Source organism: Amblyomma americanum, chromosome 7 (assembly GCF_052857255.1).
Source record: "Amblyomma americanum isolate KBUSLIRL-KWMA chromosome 7, ASM5285725v1, whole genome shotgun sequence".
In the NCBI taxonomy this organism is placed as follows: domain Eukaryota; kingdom Metazoa; phylum Arthropoda; class Arachnida; order Ixodida; family Ixodidae; genus Amblyomma; species Amblyomma americanum.
In genome coordinates, this window is record NC_135503.1 from 127,127,616 (window position 1) to 127,145,478 (window position 17,863).

The window sequence follows — 17,863 nt, forward strand, 5'->3', positions numbered from 1 at the left end:
ACAGCTTGGCACTTTGTTCATCACTTTCATATATGTCTGGTCTGCCCTAGTTGAACAAAAAAAAAATGGCAAAAGCACGAAGACAGAATGCATTACAACTGGAAACCACTTGGAACTGTTTTCAAATGCTTTCAATCTTGTCTTCTTTTTCTTAAGTTTCTGTTTCTTTTTTAACATCTTGCAACACAAGAGTGGTAGCCAATTCAACTAGCCCAGACTTTCTTCTTGTGCAGTAGCCAATAAGCTCTAGTTTCCTCTATATTTGCTTGCGACTGCACTAGGTGCTGTTTCTTGGCTGGCTTTGATTGCAGCTGGAACACCATTATAGTAAAACCTAGCTCAATAATTTTAATAAGGCTAATTTGAAATCCTGGTTAATTCAAAGAATTCCTACGGTCCCGTACTAATTCCTGATGCACTATTGACCAGATAATTCGAAGTGGTGGTCTGTGCCGGCCCGGTTAATTTGAAGATCTAGGGTGTTATGCGGGAATGCCCAATCCTGATTTCGCTGCAAACCAGTGAAGCAATGACACCAACTGCGAGACAATGTGATAGAGTGATACTGATGCTTGATGATGCGTAGTGCCCAGCCGCAGTACTCCCAGCACAAAAACAAGTCTATCCTATGGTTTGTGGACCGTCGAAATGCGGGCCTGCGCTTGCCCCGTGACACAATCATTCCTGCGTCATGTTTGCGATGATTTGTCTGCGCTACGCCGGCCTGTGCCACGTTGTTCCGCGCCGTAGCAGCTCGAGCAGCCAGAGCGACAAGGTGCCAAGTTGGAAATTTTTTCGCTGCAACGCACCAGTCAATTGCTCAGTTCACTCAGTTGCTTCATGTGAACCATCCTTTAGAGGGTTAGGTTACCGGCATCTCTGATTACATACTTTAAGTACTGTTGTGTATAAGTCGACCTTAAAGAAAAAATGACCATTCGAAATTGCGGGGTCGGCATATACGTGCAGCCAACCTATTTGTAGAGTCTAAGGTAGTTTTGGATGAGCGGCGGGTAGTATGTGCCCCGCGTCGGTGCCCATTCCTGGCAAGACACATGGGGCTCCAGGCATCCAAGTCATTAATTCGTGTGCAAATTGGTTCCGTTAAAGAAAATTCCAATGGCGCGTCGTTTAAGCAGCTCGTTCGCGCTGGCGGTCAATTCCTGTGAAGAGCGGTAGGTAGAGCGAGAGCAAAACCCAGTAATCCCCGAGCAGTTCAGTTTGCCGCTAGTCAGTGGCACACAAGTGTGGAAAGCAGGGTGCAGCGCCGTTTTTCCACTTTTCACCTCCATTGACTTCAGTCTGCTGTTCGCATCGTTACGTGTTTGTCACTTTGAGTTGTGCGTGCTGCGATTCCATCCCATGGGAAACTACAAAACGGTGGGGCGGTGGGACAAAGTGGAGGGTGCGGGGAGGCGTATGCGTCGACTTGTTTGCAGTCAACTCCCTTTTTGCCGGCAAGAACTACGAGTTGGGCAGCAGACTATGCAATAGCGCATTCCCGCTACGATATTTTTTGCCTGAGTCCCGTTACGTTGCTGTGTCAGTTAATTTAATTATTTTTTGCAGTCCCAGTGACTTTGAATAAACGAGTTTTACAGTCTTTGAATGCCAAGAAACCCCTTCGTTTGGTGGGGAGCAGCTTTAAGCCCAAGCACCACGTACACTGCCATCGCCTCAAAAGGAAGTCTCAGCACACAGCCTGCCTTTGCCGGGACAAAGCTTGAAGGAAGGGGGGGGGGCACGGCAGTTAAATCTATTCTAGTTATTTCTGCATGTGATGCAACATATATGTAACCACATTTGGCACAGATGTGCAACTTTGTATGCTGATTTTAGAATTACATTTTATTCTAAAGTAGCTGGCACAGTTGTTGAGTAGTTAAAATTAATATCCAGGTAAATTCATCTCCAAGGCATTAAATAAGAATTTGTGCAAATTTTTTGTATCAGCATATTCACAAAAGCCCGTTCTGTGCAGTAAAGCTATTATAGTCAAATTCAGGACCGCCACACAGAATTCCTCCACAACAAAAAAGTAATCTGTTGTTAATACTTTTCTTGTTACCTAAACAAGAAGCTAATCACAAGCAAAAAGTTATAAGCTCTACAATTTTGACGTGGCTTGTTTAAAAAAGTCAAACATTAAAAAGTTGGCTGTGGTTTAGCTCTGGTTAACCCTAGTTGAATTGCGATAGCTTCGTTTCCTCAGCACGTCATCTACGCAGCGTCTCATTCCGATGCTCTCGAGAACTCAGACCGGTCTCTTCCGCAGTTGAAGAGTCACTCTAGGATGTGGCACGACTTCTTCTAGCCGCATCTGCGTTACGACGCTTCTCGAGTCGTGCGGCGCGCCCTTCTGGTGTCTCTTCAGCGCGTTGTCTCTTCCTCACTTCGTTCTGTCGTTGTCGCATCTCCTTCACGCTCTGTATAACGACTACAATACACTGAGGTGAAGCGCATATATATATATATATATATATATATATATATATATATATATATACCCCCGTGAGGCGACACCTCTCCCTCTACCCCAGTGGATCACACCTGGTGGAGTGAGCGGCGTCAACGGCGGCGCCATCTGTTGGAGTGCGGCTGCGGCGTTGCTAGGCAACGGCAGCTCAAGGTCACACTCATACAGCTGAAGTGCGCGATGAGCCGAAATGGCTCGCTGGCTGTAGTAGTAAAGCTTTCGCTTTAAAACCCGATTTCATTTTTTTTGCGATTGTCTAGTGGAGTAATACAGGACACAGTGCACAGTGGCCTATTGTTACCAACTGCTGTTTCCTTAGGTTGTGTCCTACTTTTTGCGTATGCCCAGTGCTTAGGGGAGTAAAATGTTAAACTCCTGCATGCATATTTAAATGAGGTTTCTCACAAAAATAACTTTCAAAAACTATTGTGTATGTACATAGAAAAATGGAGACCTTTATTGTGCTCCTGTGCCTCAGGATTCATGTGCAAAAAACAATCTTTCTACTGTCATTCGTTACAAAATGATTAAGTACAGAGTTACAGCAACTGCATGAAAGGTGAAGCTCAACCTTCGAAGTTTATTCCATCACTTCCCTCGTTTATTGCCTTGTTTTTGCATTTCGTCAGAGAAATGTGGCATTGAAATCAGTGGAAGCTTTGACCTTCTGGTCTGTACTCTTCAGACGGTGGTTCTCAGTCATAACAAGCCCATGGAATTCACGATGTGCCAGGCCATCAGAACCGCTATTCATCCACAATTTTTGGCGACCAGGCATGGAAAAAAAATTAACAATTTTCGAAGTTTGTTCTGCACATTTTCTACAATTTTTCGTCACGAGATAGACCCAACAGTTATGAAAAAATTGCTGGTAGTTTAACATTGCTAATCAAGCAGGTGGACACCAATGCCACATACCTGAAAGTGGGATTGAAAGTGCATTCCCTTTCCTTTCGCGACTTGCGCAGAGATGGAAGTTGATGAAGGCAACTTGCAATGCATAGTGCGAGAGTTTAACGCGAGGCATGATCGGCTGCAGCGATAGCATGTGCTCTGGTGCAGTGGCCAGCGAAGCTGATCTGTTCGCGCCGCCATGGGTTCGAAACCCAGTCGCAGTAATTTTTTTTTTAATGCATGGAATTCCACACCATTGGTGGGAAAACTATGCCTAGCAATGAGGTTGTCGCATCTCTTGCGGAGCAATGCCAAAGTGGTACAGATCAGCACAGCACATAGACTTGAACTGGACGGCCCAACAGCAAGAAACTGCAAGTTTGCAACGATCCATGCCGCAGTACCTTCTGTGGCGCTGCCAGCACGTGAGAAAAAGGAGCGATTTCTTGTCACCAATACCAGCCATTCAAGTATTGTGGGAAAGCCTGCCACTTGCCAATGGAGTGGGCACAGTTTGGTGTTGAAGAGTTCAATATATCCATCTTATGTGCAGTCGTGTTCCGTATGCAAAGCAGAAAATTGTATTTTTCTAGAAAGGTTTTGCAAGAGTTTAAGAAACAATTCTTTATGTCCGTTTCTTCACATCATCCAAAGCTACTGAGTTACTCCTTCCTAGAACACGTGACTTCTCAGGAACCAGGAAATGGGGCCACTGTGTGTGAAGGAAAAAAAGAAAGACTCCACGAAGTGACTGGCAACTGCACAGGTTCGTGCACTTTAATTGCAGACAAATGCCAACAGTGATAAAAGGCTCTGGATAAAAAGCAGCAATAAAACAAAGCAATAAAAACTGTCCCCAGCCTAACATGTGGCATACACAGGAATGTGGTACATCTGTACATAACATCCGCAGCGTGTGGCTGCCCTGGACACACTAGAAAAGGATAAGGGTAGCACAGCCATTCTGCCATGCCTTGCAGTAGTGCACACGGTTGCTGGCAGCAATCATCAGCGCTTGGGGTGCACATCACCATGCTTTACATCGAAAATACTGAATATGATTAACACAAGTGCTCGCAATGACTTAGTCAGGAAAGACAAAGCCTTTAATGACGTCAAACTTCCGAAGCAATCTTTAAGAAGGCGAACATCAATGATTTCCTACATTTCATAGAAAGCACGAGTCCTTCGAAGTCAATGTTGTAAAGCATTATGTCCAGCAGTGGGGGAAGGACATATGACTACAGCCTTGTGCTCTACCCAATGCACTCATCATAAAACAAAGCTGACTGCAACCTTCATACAGCATGCTCTGCAAGTAATGATATGCAGAAAGAGCTTTTTGTTCTAACCATTATTTTTTCAAAGCAAGCAACAAAAAGCACTCCAGTGGTTACAAGACAACAGTGCTTGTTGGTGAGCGAGACAACACCAGAAAACAAACTGCAAAATAACCCAAATGTTGAGCCAGCATCCTACCACAACACGGTGTTATCCCCGAAGCAGAGGAATAACGCAATGGTAGACAAACTGGCCGCCACTTAAACATGGCACAATGACAGGGCTACGAAACAAGCAGTGTGCATTGTTTGCTCATGCTTTGCTGTCACCTCAGAACTAAAGTACACTAGCTTCGCACCAAGGTACACGTGACATATGAATGTTGCTTTGGCACTAAACCAGCTATGCCGACTATTGCAACCCTGCTGCATGCCGAAAAATAGGTGCCCTTTGGAACAGCGCAGCACACAGCTATTTTCAGTTGTAAATAAAAGGAAACTAAAAACATTGGTCCCATCCTCAGCTGCCCAAAGGACAGTGCTGACTAGATATAGCCTTAGAGTTGGTGTGAAAAAAAAAAAATGGAAAAATCAGATTAAAAAAAAACAAGACAAACGCACTGCACCTTCTCAATATAGTAAACCTCTGGTGTGGCCATCTCTGCACTGACTTCATTGGACTAATGCAGGAAGTTATTACCACAGAAGATTTGGAATGTGCAAAACAATAAATGCAGTATGTGTGTATACCAAAATGCGTGTGTGAGAAGTATATATTATGGTTTTTGCCTTTCTCTGTGTGGTTATAGCAGGACACACCTTAAACTATTTTTGCAGAGATTAAATCACAGTCTCAGCAGCGCTTGTGGCTTGTGCACAGTGCTAGCTTAAAAGAAAAAGATAAATGAAGAGAGCAAGTGCTGGTATGATAAGCCAGCTGCACAGAGCATCACTAAGCAGAGTGGCTTCAAGGAAATGCACAGCAATGAGATTACCCAACAAGAAAAACCATTTCGCTGGAAGGCAAGCAAACTTTTAGCACGAGTCTCTCAAATGTGTACAGCCTTTGTCAAGAGCAGGCGGCCCTCTGCATGAACGACCGCAGCTCACACCAAAGCTGCGTACTGTGATTTGTGACACTGCTAACAAAAGTTAAGGCCTTTCCTGGGCTCAGCGGCAAAAGGCCACATTGGTCTTCACTTCTGAAGAAGGTGGTATGCACCTGCCAATTCTGTCGGTCGTGAAAAACTGCTTCTCTGCTGTTGTTCTCTGCTCAAAACATTTGTGCCATTATTGTTTCTCCCAGGACATCACAGTGAACCTTAAAAAAGAAAGTGCTTGCCACCAGCCAGGGTGAAAGTGTTCTTGAAGTGATTACCCTGCAGCATTGCGCATTCAGACAGCTTGTTCGCAAACAAGGAAGCAAACTTCTCAGCCGGATTACAATGTGTAGTGACAAGTCTGTGAGATCTAAACAAACCTCGGGACGAGAAAGAGGGGACTGCCAACGCAGCTGGATCCACAAAAAACTGTGCGGGCTGACAACTGTCCATCACGCACGCAGCTGCATATAAGTCACTCTAAAGAAGTGGCCAGCAAGTGATGCCACCTCAGTAAACCTAGCGGACCTGTGCTGCATTATTTTTGACTTCCAAAGCAGAAACAAAACATCACTGATCCAGTTTCGTCTACAGTGCAGAGGTTCCCTGGCAAAGAAATGCAGTCACGCCTGAATTGGTTTGCGAAGTGCGGAAACTGGTGTAGGAAGCTGTTCGCTGCACGGCAGCTAAGCTTCGTGGTGGAGCCTGCGCGTGGTGATGAAGGGGATGATGCAGGCGAGAAGCGCTGACATGGCGTGCAGAGGCCTGGCCAGTGCCCAGCCAAACAGCACCACGACGAGCCAGGCGTAGACACTGAACTCCATGGGCGAGCTCTCAGCTGGCACCAGCAGCCGTAGCCAGGGAAGGGTGTCGGCTGCAGACAGCAAAGACAGGCAACTGTGACACTTACACGGAGGTTGTGCCATATCCCACACCACACCAATGTCTTTCAGGAACAAGAAGATGAAGAAGCAGCACAATGCCCACGTTTAACAAGATCAAAACGCAGCTTAAGTTAGCAGTATTTGTAGAACTGACACATCACTCCTGGCAAGCTTCTTGTACCGTCCTTGCCTAAAGTAACCAGGCTGGTAACGGCCCGGGAGAGGGAGCGCATCGTGAGGTAGCATCGCATTCGCTGGCACTTGCTGACGAGCGTTTGCTCCGAGGTTACAGGTGATGACGTTGCTTTGCACCCTCATGCTCTCGTGTTAATCATCCATGCAGTGAGCGTGAAAACGCAAAGCAACCTCATTAGCGGCAATCTCCGGAAAAAGTGCTCGTCAGCAAGTGCCGGCGAATGCGATGCCACCTCATGAGCGTTCTCCCACTTCCAGGCCGTTTGCGCGAGCCAGGTTACTTCTTTGGCAAAGACTGTACCTAGACACATTGTTGGGGTACAAAATAAAGTGGATACGTCAACAAGAAAATATACGCCACCTTTTCCCTTGTTCACGTGTATCACTTAGTGACCCTGTTTGCATTGGATCACAAGCAAACTATACTCCATCTCATAAGTTCTTGCAGCGCTATAGAAGGTAGGGACCTCCTCAGCCAATCAGGAGAGCGCGTTAAACATGTTCCTCCGCGACTCGTCATCTGCTCACGGCGTACAACAATATGGTTAGAAAAGAGCCTGAATCGACATTGTCTACATACCATAAACGTATGCACGCTTATGTATGCTAAACGAACGCATTTTGTGGGATGTTACGCCGTTAGTCGCATTCATATTTTGAATTTAACGTATGCAAACGCAGATGCAACAATAAGCTCAGCCCAGTGGAGTCATCTGTTTGTTAGAACGGGAACCATTTTTGTCAAAAAACGATGCTCCTCCTAGGACTAGAAGCGGCAGAATCGTGACTCTAAATAAAGAAATAAAGCGAATTTGCTATGTTTTGTTATAGGTGATATGAGACGTAGCGAAAGCCCAGGGGCCCATTTATGGCCAGTGAACATGCAGAAAATGGCAGTAACAACGACGAATTCAGTCCGGGTCCTGCTCCGAAGGGGGCGGCCATTTTGGAAATGATCCTTGGACTTCTGCAAGAGCCACACAACTCGGGAAATTGCGTACGTAATGCGAGCATATGTTAAGGCTCAATATGAAATAGCGTTTGACGCATACGCATTTTAAAACACACTAGCCCATGTACCCATATCCCTATTTTATATTGGCACGCATCGGCACGTCGCCTAGCTGTGCACTCATTACAGCTTTGGTAGTGCTATAAGGAACTAATGAGATGGAGCATAGCCCATGTCAACAAAACAACCGGTTATAGGGCTAGTTGGCACATAGCTAAACTACCGCTCACACACATGAAAGCCATGGGTACCACTCTCAGCTATGCCAGCCTGAGGAAGAGCAGATATATGTGTTAGTTGCCATCCACAAGCCAGCAGAGCAAGCACACGGGGTAACATAAGCAGACCAAGCTGTGGATGTGTGGAGCAGACTGTGGAATCAGTATGAAACCATACTGATTAATGTACAGTACCGGCCGCGTTAAGAGTGGACAGAACATGGGCCTGTTTCTTAACCTCACTGATGTCCCGAGAATCCAGGGCCAAATGCATACAAATGTGGCAATAAAATTCTCATTCATGAGCACAGTATCACAATTAGAATTTGTAAAGTTGTGTGTTAGGACAACACAATCCATGAACTCCAGAAGTGATGCTTGTTGGGCGAGTTGGAGATTCGTGATGGTTAAAATTGGTGGTGGTTTAGCTCTGGTTAAACCTGGAGTGACGCGATAGCTACAGCTGGCCGAGTGGAGCTTGGTCATGTGACGAACCACGTGACAGCGTGGCAGCGCAGCCACAGGGTGGTGGCGCCGCTAGGCTGAAGTCTCGAAATGCTACCGTAATGTAGCTACCGCTACAAAACAGCGCGTAGCAGGACGGGACAAGGAAGGAACACATGACGACATGAGTGCTCACTATCGACAAGCGTTGATAGTCAGCGCTCGTGTCGTCGTGTGTTCCTTCTTTGTCCCGTCTTGCTATGCACTGTTTTTACCGTCATAATCCATGAACCAAGTTCCATTTACTCCTGGCAAGACTTCCAGTTATTCAGGTTTACTTCCAATACTTTACTTATTCCGAATTAAATTGGATTCAGCTACTCATAAAAACTGCAAACCTTCCAAGCATGTCATCTCTTATACCACAATTATTTCAGCATTTGTTTCCAGTAGGCAGGTGCCTTTTCCTCTTTTGCCAAGGAACTTGCCATTAAAAGCTTGCATCTGATTTGATTTGTGAGGGTTTAACGTCCCAAAGCGACTCAGGCTATGAGGGACGCCGTAGTGGAGGGCTCCGGAAATTTCGACCACCTGGAGTTCTTTAACATGCACTGACAACGCACAGTACACGGGCTTCTAAAATTTCGCCTCCATCGAAATTCGACCGTTGTGGCCAGAATCGAACCCGTGTCTTTTGGGACAGCAGCCGAGTGCCATAACCACTGAGCCACCGCGGCGGCAAAAGCTTGCATTTGCTTTCTGTGCCACACCAAATGTTTTTGCGACATTATCTACAGTGACACAGCTGGTTGGAGCATGAAGAAAGCCAGCGGGAAAGAGCTACACTGCATTGCACAAAGTTTGTTCTGCAGCTAAAACTAGCTGGCATCACTCTGTTGTCTGGGTTGGACAGCTGTCAACTATGGTGTGCCGGTGGCAGCACCAAGACTTTTCTTGCCATGTAACCCAGATGTTGCCTACCATCTCTGCAATTTTAGCTCATTAGAAGCTGGTCAGCATTTTATCTAATTTAGTTGCATAAAATATGTCTTGCTATTTACAAGCCTGTGAGATAGCAGTACAATGCCTTTCTTGCATGGGCAGCACTGGAGGTCACTGCAGTGCTAACAGAGCATCAGGTAAAACTGAAAGCCTCAGCTCACCTCTCTTCCAGATTACTGCTCCAATAAACACTTACCTCTGTTAGGCCACCACTGCGATGGCAATTTCAAAACACAGCACATTTGTGCAACAGTCAGAAGTATTTCTCCTGTGACTGAAAACAGGTATGCTACTGGCTCTGCCCATGAAATTCTAAAAACAGATACAGACTGCTGCTGAGGTGTTGTGCAGTACAGGAAAGCGTGCTTTGAGTATTTTCAGACGACATTTTAACACTCTGCAAGAGTGGCGTCAGATGGTGGTCTCATCAGGAAGTCTGGTAACTGCTACTCACTCACAAATTCACAATGATGTATCAGGAGCCTGATACATCAGTGCCTCAACAATGCTGAATTTCATGCTGTATGCATTGAACTGTGTTCCCCAAGGAAACAAGGCACAATGACAGAGATGATAAAATTGCGTGATCATCATCATCATCAGCGAGGTGGATCCCACAGCAAGACAGACACCCTTCCCAATGTCCTCCATTTACCTCTGTCTTGTTCTAGCAGTAGCCATGCTGTTTCAGAACACTTCATAACATCCTCACTCAATTTCACTCCTGGCTATTTTTGACTGCACATAACACATAGCCAAACTCGTGACCCTCGTTAATTCGCAAATCTGGAAAATTCAGACTGCCAATGTCGTCCCGGCCAATTCGCACATGTAAGTCTATGGCATCGGACGCTTGTTAATTCGGAAATGCTCCTGACCGGAGATCACGTCATTGTATGAATGACACAGCAAGCAATCATGCTGATATCCAGCGTCAAGTCAAATATCACGTCAGAGAGGTGTCTGCGCACCTCTTACGAGACGATGATTAAATGGCCCCGGCATCGAAAAATTGTGCAGCCACATAGTTTCAGGTCTCCCTTTTCTGAGTTTTGCTCCAGACCATGACGACAGCAGCCTGGCAGACCATTGGACACTGAGTGGTGTGTCATTAGTCTTTTCATTTTCTCACCAGAAGGCGTCTCTCGGTTCCGTCGGCACGATCCTTCCATACCTTTATTGGGCCACGCACTGCTTACAGTTTTTGCGACAATGCGAGGAGGCTATACTACTACTGTGTCGCACTGTGAACGAGGCTGCCGAGGCCTTTACCATTGTGAAGCAGTCCTGCGTTAACAATCCCGAGGTTGTGAGTCTGACATTATTTAGAAAAAATCATCATTGCCAAGCAGTTTTCATCTCAAAAGCTGATGACTGCTGTCCTGGTTTTTGCCACATAAATTTACTATGATAGATCTTTTTAATCAGACTGGATATTCTGGAGATTTTTCCCAATCTCATGAAGTCCAAATTAAAGAGGTTTTACCGTACAATGGAACCCAAACCACACTGTCCAAATGTGGTGACATCGAATGGAGTTAATTTGTGTTGTTTTGATACTTGAAGTTCTCCCTGTTGCGTTTTGTAAACAACACTGTTGCCAATGGGCATTTCACGTGAAGGGAGATGCACCAATTTCTTGACATTTTAGATTTGGCTGAAAGAAAATTCAAATCAGTTAAGACAAGTCCAGATATAGGTGTAGAGGCCATCTCGTGAAGAAAAAAATATTCGATGGCATTCGGTTAGCAGACGGTGTCCACTAATTCACAGGTAATCAGAGGAGGCATCGTCTTCCACCCGAGTTTGAAAAGACAGATGTTGCTCTAGCAGCCTGGGTCGTCTAATCATTCCTATGTCAAGCAAAATGACCCTCCTAAGCAGTTGGCATCTTAATGTTCCTTTAATTTGCAACACTGCCCAGGTCACAAATGAAACTGTGCTTGGCAGAATGCTGTCTGGGTTATACATTCATGTAAAGAAAAATGACACTACCATACAAGTAGGCTGTGATGGACATGAAACAGTGCAACAGCACACGGCCTAGGACAAGAACAGAGGGACAAGTAGAAACGGACACAACACAGCGCTGAACAACTGGCAATTATTTGGCGCGGTACGCATATAAATACACGTAAGGCAGCCAAACATGATAAACATCGCAATGAGCACACTTATGCACCAAAAATCCCAGAAGACAACAATAGCTAAGGCATACTGTATGTCTTAGCCATTGTCTTCCTAGGCCATGTGCCACTGTGCTGTTCCGCGCCCATCATGCAAAACCAACTTGCCCAACAGTTCATGCTTTCAAAATAGGCCATGTACTTTGCAAAGCATCGATAAACATCCACCGGTAAAAAAAATATGAGATCAGTACTAAAAACCGAAAAACACTGGTTTCTGAGCAAGTTGAGACTAGCCAACGGCTGACTTATCTGAGAAACTTTTCTACTCAATTTCTTTTGAAAGAACACAAATGCTGAGGAGGCACTCCGAGAAGCAACACAGATATGGTACGCCCATGTCAACGAGAATATCCCCTTTGTGTTGTTCTTCAAAGCGCAGTGGGCATTGCCGAGCATTTAAGCGCAGGCAGCCTACTCGATTCTAGGAAATGTTTCCCTCATTAGCGAATTTTATTGGTCGATGCGCATAACCACTCCTTATAAACGGAGAATGAAGCTGATTCAGCCGAGCTCGTGAGCAGAAGGACTAGATGCTTCAGCAGAGAATGCTGGTTCACAATTGTCACGAAGGGCTGCAAGAAAATACGACTAGTTCAACACTTTCTATTAAGCTGTGAAAGGAAGAGCCCCCTCATGACAGTTTCCGATATCAGGCCGATGCATGCACCTAGCTGGTTTTGTCCCGTTTACCACCTTGGGTAGTAATGTGGAAAGAGCATTTTCATTGTCGGGTGCTGTCAACAGAGACTTGCCAATACATCCAGTCAACAACTATTACAGCCGACTGTCCATAGCGTGTGTTGCAATGGCATTAAGTAAAGCTGAAGGACTTTGCTTCTGTCGCCTCTTTAGCAAACTTTAAAAAATGTTTCCACAAATAATCACCTGCTTTTACCATCTGCACTATAACACGAACCGAAAAACACCGATTTCTCAAAAAGAAACAAAAAATTTCAAATTCCAAAAACATCTGCCGATTTTTCTTAAAAATAAATACCGTAAAGTCCATGACCTACATACAGGCATTTTGCCCTCGTTTTAATTTGTCTGCAGGATGTCGTGCTGTGTGTTTATACAGGGTGTCCCATTTAATTCAGTACAAATTATTTGTTAAGCATTGTATTCGCTACACACCGCAGCTTTGGAATTTGAATTATCTAATCAGGCAGCTGCTTTAAGTGAAATTTAAAAAATGCTTTTTTCTAACACATTCGGACTGCCCTTTTAAATCCTGTGTTTAGGTCAGAACTATAGTGAATAACATGGCACGCCCTCTATACTGAAAGCATTCCACCCAAACATAGTTTTAAATAATAACTGAAATGATAAAACTGTGCCATTCAGCCATCACATCATTCAACGTTGATGGCCGCTACTAATACATGAGTGGGACCAGAAATAAAAGCAGTGTTTTACCCCACTGTAGCAGATGCTGGTGCCACATTAATGCTGCTCCTCTAAACAAAAAGTACAGTCTGCCTCACTGTTGTGTAGAGCGTTGAGCAGAGTGCTCCACGTGATAAGAACTAAAATTTGAGAGCAGCCCACAGTTTCTGAGCAAAGCGCTCTTGATCATCTTTCTTGCAAGTCTATGGGGCTCGACTTGCACACAAGTGCTACTGCTACGCCGTAAAAGCTGCAACATAGTGTCAGTTTTTATGAAGAAAGTATGTTGCTCGAGCGCTCTACACAAGTGTGATGCGGACTGTACTTCTGGAATTTTTTTATACGTGACATTAATTAAATGACTTGACCATTTGGCTGTTTTCGTTTTTTCATGTGCCGTTGCCCAAATGACGTTTTCCGGTGCTCACTGTGGCCATTTTTGCAGAAATGGAGATATTTTGCAATTAAATTAAACAACAATACGACAGCAGTTTTCAACTTCAAAACAAACAATGCTGAAATAAGGCTTCAGAAAGCAATGCGAAAAGGATCTGCCCAAAAAATTGGCGGTGGTTTAGCGCTGGTTAAACCTGGAGTGACGCAATAGCTACAGCTGGTTGAATGGAACTTCGTCACGTGACCAACCACATGACGAGCCACGTGATCATCCACGGCGCCGCGCCGCCGGCAGCTGCTCCACACCACGTGACCAACCACGTGACAGCGTGGCAGCGCAGCCACAGGGTGATGCGCCGCCACGCTGAAGGCTCGAAATGCTACCATAATGTAGCTACCGCTACAAAATTTATACTCCAAAGTTACTTTAAAAAATGCAGAAATGTTGAAAAATTATCGCCTTTTCAGTGCTTCTACTTTGAACCAAAATGATGTCATCCACAGTTTATCATTGGAGGCACGACAGGGCATCCCAGTACCTGTCTATGTGCTGAGATAAACTTTTGCGGCATGGAACAGTTCCTGAACAATAGTTTTCCAAAAATACCCAGACTAAGACAATTTCTTACATTTCGAAGCATGATCTGGATAAAAAGTTTTTTTTTTTTTCTTCAGAAGAAGACCTTTATACTTACATGTGAACTTGTCTTAACTGATGAATTTTTTCAGCGAAATCTAAAATTCCAAGTAACTGGCACGTCTCCTTTCGTGTGAAATGACCCCAAAGCAAAACACAAAATACCCCTCTTTGAAATGCTCTGTGCACTGCTTTTTGCTGAAAGACTTACAGCTTGCTCAACTTGCTCTCAGAAGCATCTCCCATAGTACAGCAAAGTGTAGTGGGTGGTTGCTATGTGTACTTGGACTTCATCACAAACACTGTGCAGTTTGTGATGGAATCTGTAATCTATCAATCCAGATTGACTTGACTATCTGCTCACAGTGCTTTTAACAACTTTTTCCTTATCCAAACAGGTATAAATGAGAACAAATAGGATCAGAGCATGGCTCTCCATTAAAGGGACCTAGAAAAGTATTCGAGTGCGACAAATCTGTAGAGGTGGTCTTAGCGAATATTTGAGTCAAATTTAAAATCTCTGCATCGGCCCTATAATTTACAAATAATTTTTGAAAATTGCTGTCATAACTGATTAAGGCGACACTTTACTGAGCATTCTTGGCCGCCCCTACCACGTTGATGTGAATGGGCAATCAAGCTTGGCGAGCCTTCTCACTGGGCATGCCCAGTTGACATGGGTGGGATGCAGCAGAGTATAGGATGCCTTGATCAACGCACTAGCCCAACAAAGGATGCGGTAGGGCGCAGTCTCTAGTGTTCCTGTATGTGCATATACACGAACACTACAGTACCAACCTGTTTACTTTATTTTTTCTTTTTCTGGTGCATTGGCATTTATGAGTTGACGGGAGAGGAGCATCATTTTTAATTTCTGATACCTTCAGTGTTACTGAAGATAACTTAAAAACGTTTGCGGTGCGGTGACGAGTGATGGAATTAGGAATCACTCACGCGCTCTTCCTAACCGTACTAAATACTATTTCATGGCCCCATTAAAGGGGCCGTGAAACACAAAATCAGCACATTGTTTTGCCTGTTGGTTGCATAGAGTGAGTTATAATGAAGCTATTAACATCAGTCGTACCACATATATGCCGATTTTTAATATTTTAATTAGCTCGCAAAAACAAATTCATGGCACTGATGGTGTCATTACACAGTGGCTGTTTTTAGCAGTGAATATGACATCATTGGGTGGGCGCTTGATGATTGGACAAACAGTAAATATAATGCAAATTGTGTTCGTGAATGAAGATAAGTTTTGTCACGTTTGCATTTTATATTAGATAAAAAAAACCAACAAGTTTGCCTTATGTAAAAACAATGCAAAGCAAGTAAAACAAAACAAGCACCACCAGAGGCCCTGGCTATTGTTTTGCATTGAAGGACTGCACCTTTCTGCACATATCTATGACCTAGCACAGAGCACTTAAGGTTACTGTCTATGTATCTGAAAATGGTTAACATCCCTGCCTTTCCCTCCTCCTCTTTATCTATCTATCTATCTGAAAATGGCTTGGCAGAATCGATCTGATCGAGCCGTTGCATAGCGTTTGTTTCGGTCCCAAGGAAGGAGGCAAAGAAAAAAGCCATTCATTTCACATTTGCCAGTGCACATCGTCAGCTGGTGAAGGATCATCCAGCGGCAGCTCTAGATGGTGCCACGTTCCCGACAACAGCGCGCACGCCTTGCTCGCCGTGACCAATCAGCACCTCCGTAGTGGTGGGCCATGGCTATACTAAATGTATCTAGTATCTCGCGCAGGTCGTCACTCCGTCGCAATATCTTGCGCTCGAGTTCGGATAAGTCAGGAAAGGCCATTATGCGCCGTCGACATGACGCTGAAGCATCGCTGGGCCAGCTGGGCTACCAGGTCATCGTCGTAACCATGGAAACGACGCTGCCATCCTTGGCAAGAACGAGTTGCGGTGAACAGGCAACCATGGTGTGCAAACTTCCACGACGTGCTCAGATAGGTTGTTTTGATTGGTCCCACCCAGTGGTGTCATTAGGAAAGTGAAATAAGAATGGGAAGCACCGCAAAAACTGAGATGAGGGCAGGATTTTGGTTGCTTGTATTTTGAAATTTGTTCATTGAATAACTCCCGTTCCTATGCGCCGATTCCTGTCATTTTTTTTTTTTTGAGTCAGCATCTGTGTGGCAAAGAATTCACCTGAAGTATAGCCGGCATCACTTCAAACAGTGTTTCCCGGCCCCTTTAAGCCCAAGTCATTTCAAGACACTGGTCTTTAGACTGAGACACTTACATATAGAGAGTGGCAGTGTACTGCTGCTTTGTTTGTTTTTAGGAATCCACCCCAGCCATTAGCCCCTGAGGCATTCAACAGTCTTTCAACAGTCTCCTTCTGGTCACACCACCACCAGGGACTGCCAAAAGTTCTGAAGAGTGATGCAATAAAATCATGAAGCTACTTTTGCAAACCTTCAGTCTTGAGCTCTTGTGCCAGGTTTAGCACACAAACCAACAACTAGTCCACCTATGAGACCTACAAGAGCGGCACGCAGGGCAGAACGGACAGACACAGCAACAAAGGAGACCAGACGTCAGCAGAAATAGGAGGAGGCCAGCTCATAACAAATCACACTGTGTCTGATGCACACAGCAGCATCAGCAAGACACGTCAGGCTTGCTGCCCAAGTCACCGGACTACCAGAGATGCACAAACACCATGCTCACAGGGGACATGAAGCACTGGCGACAGCAGCGAGAATCCCATGAAGGAGATGAACCAGGCAATGCTTCGGAACAGGAACGTCGACAGACCATTGTCTGCGTATGCCTGCTTGAACATCACCTGTGGTAGAATGAATGGGACATGGGCAGTAGCTAGGGTGCAACTTATGAGGGTGTTCACCAAAGCTCGATGCAAGCTTCACTCTCATAACATTACACTGTAGAACCTCGTTGTCTTCTCAAAATTGCGGGAGAAAAGCGTGTTATCTAGGAAAACACACGATCTGAACCTTCTAAACCCTTAAGATATTGAAAACTGGGACTCAAGAAAATGAACAAAGGCATTCATTCAAACCCTCACTTCGTATAAGTCAGTGCTTGTGAGTGCAAGATGAGCAGAGTTTTTCCGTTGCTTGTAAACACATCCATTTGCGTTGTCCGCAGCATGATAGAGACTTCTAACATATCCAGTCTGATAAAGCAAAAGTAGCTGGGATCTCTCAAGTTTTCACCGCTGTCGTTTTCGGATGTTTTGCCCCATCGCATTTATCCACTGCTGCTATGCCTCTGCGGTTTGCTTTGAGCACCCCCAAGATAGTCTCGCACATATGTTCGCGCAACGTCGGCGTTTCTGAATGCATTGCCCCACTACACTGATACGCTGCAGAGAAACCTTGGCACTGCTGCTGGGATCACATGCAATGTCTCGCATCCCCGGGCTCGGCCCGCTTGCATGTTAGTGCACCTATGGTTAGGCCTTAAGATGTCATATGTCACGAGTGATGAGATTATCAATGTACTTACCGAGAAATCGTATTTTTTGGAGTGTATTAACCAGAACTGAAATGGTGAAACTCGACAGGACATTTTTACGACTCACGATTTCGCACCCATGGACTGGAAAGTGATCAACGAGGTTCCACTCTGCATTCAGGGGACATGCTTTCTGCCTTCTATTGTGACATTTTTGAAGGTGCTGCCGTGCACACACTAATGAGCAAAGAAATAAGCACGCTCCCCAGATTCGTGGCACTTATTTTTCCTTTAGCC

General features: G+C 45.0%; 1 protein-coding gene across 6 annotated transcripts in view; it reads right to left on the reverse strand.

The window, feature by feature from the left end:
* Positions 1-4,118: 4,118 nt before the first annotated feature.
* Positions 4,119-17,863, reverse strand: part of Tmem43 (Transmembrane protein 43) — a 68,503-nt gene continuing 54,758 nt past the window's right edge. For 4 of the 6 annotated variants that reach the window (XM_077632950.1, XM_077632947.1, XM_077632949.1 and 1 more), the window contains one exon: positions 4,119-6,624. In XM_077632950.1, the coding sequence (XP_077489076.1) occupies positions 6,289-6,624 (336 nt within the window). In that variant the 3' untranslated portion in view covers positions 4,119-6,288. Of the gene's footprint in view, positions 6,625-16,816; positions 16,935-17,863 lie in introns of all 6 variants that reach the window. The other 2 variants (XM_077632952.1, XM_077632948.1) reach the window with 1 other exon arrangement.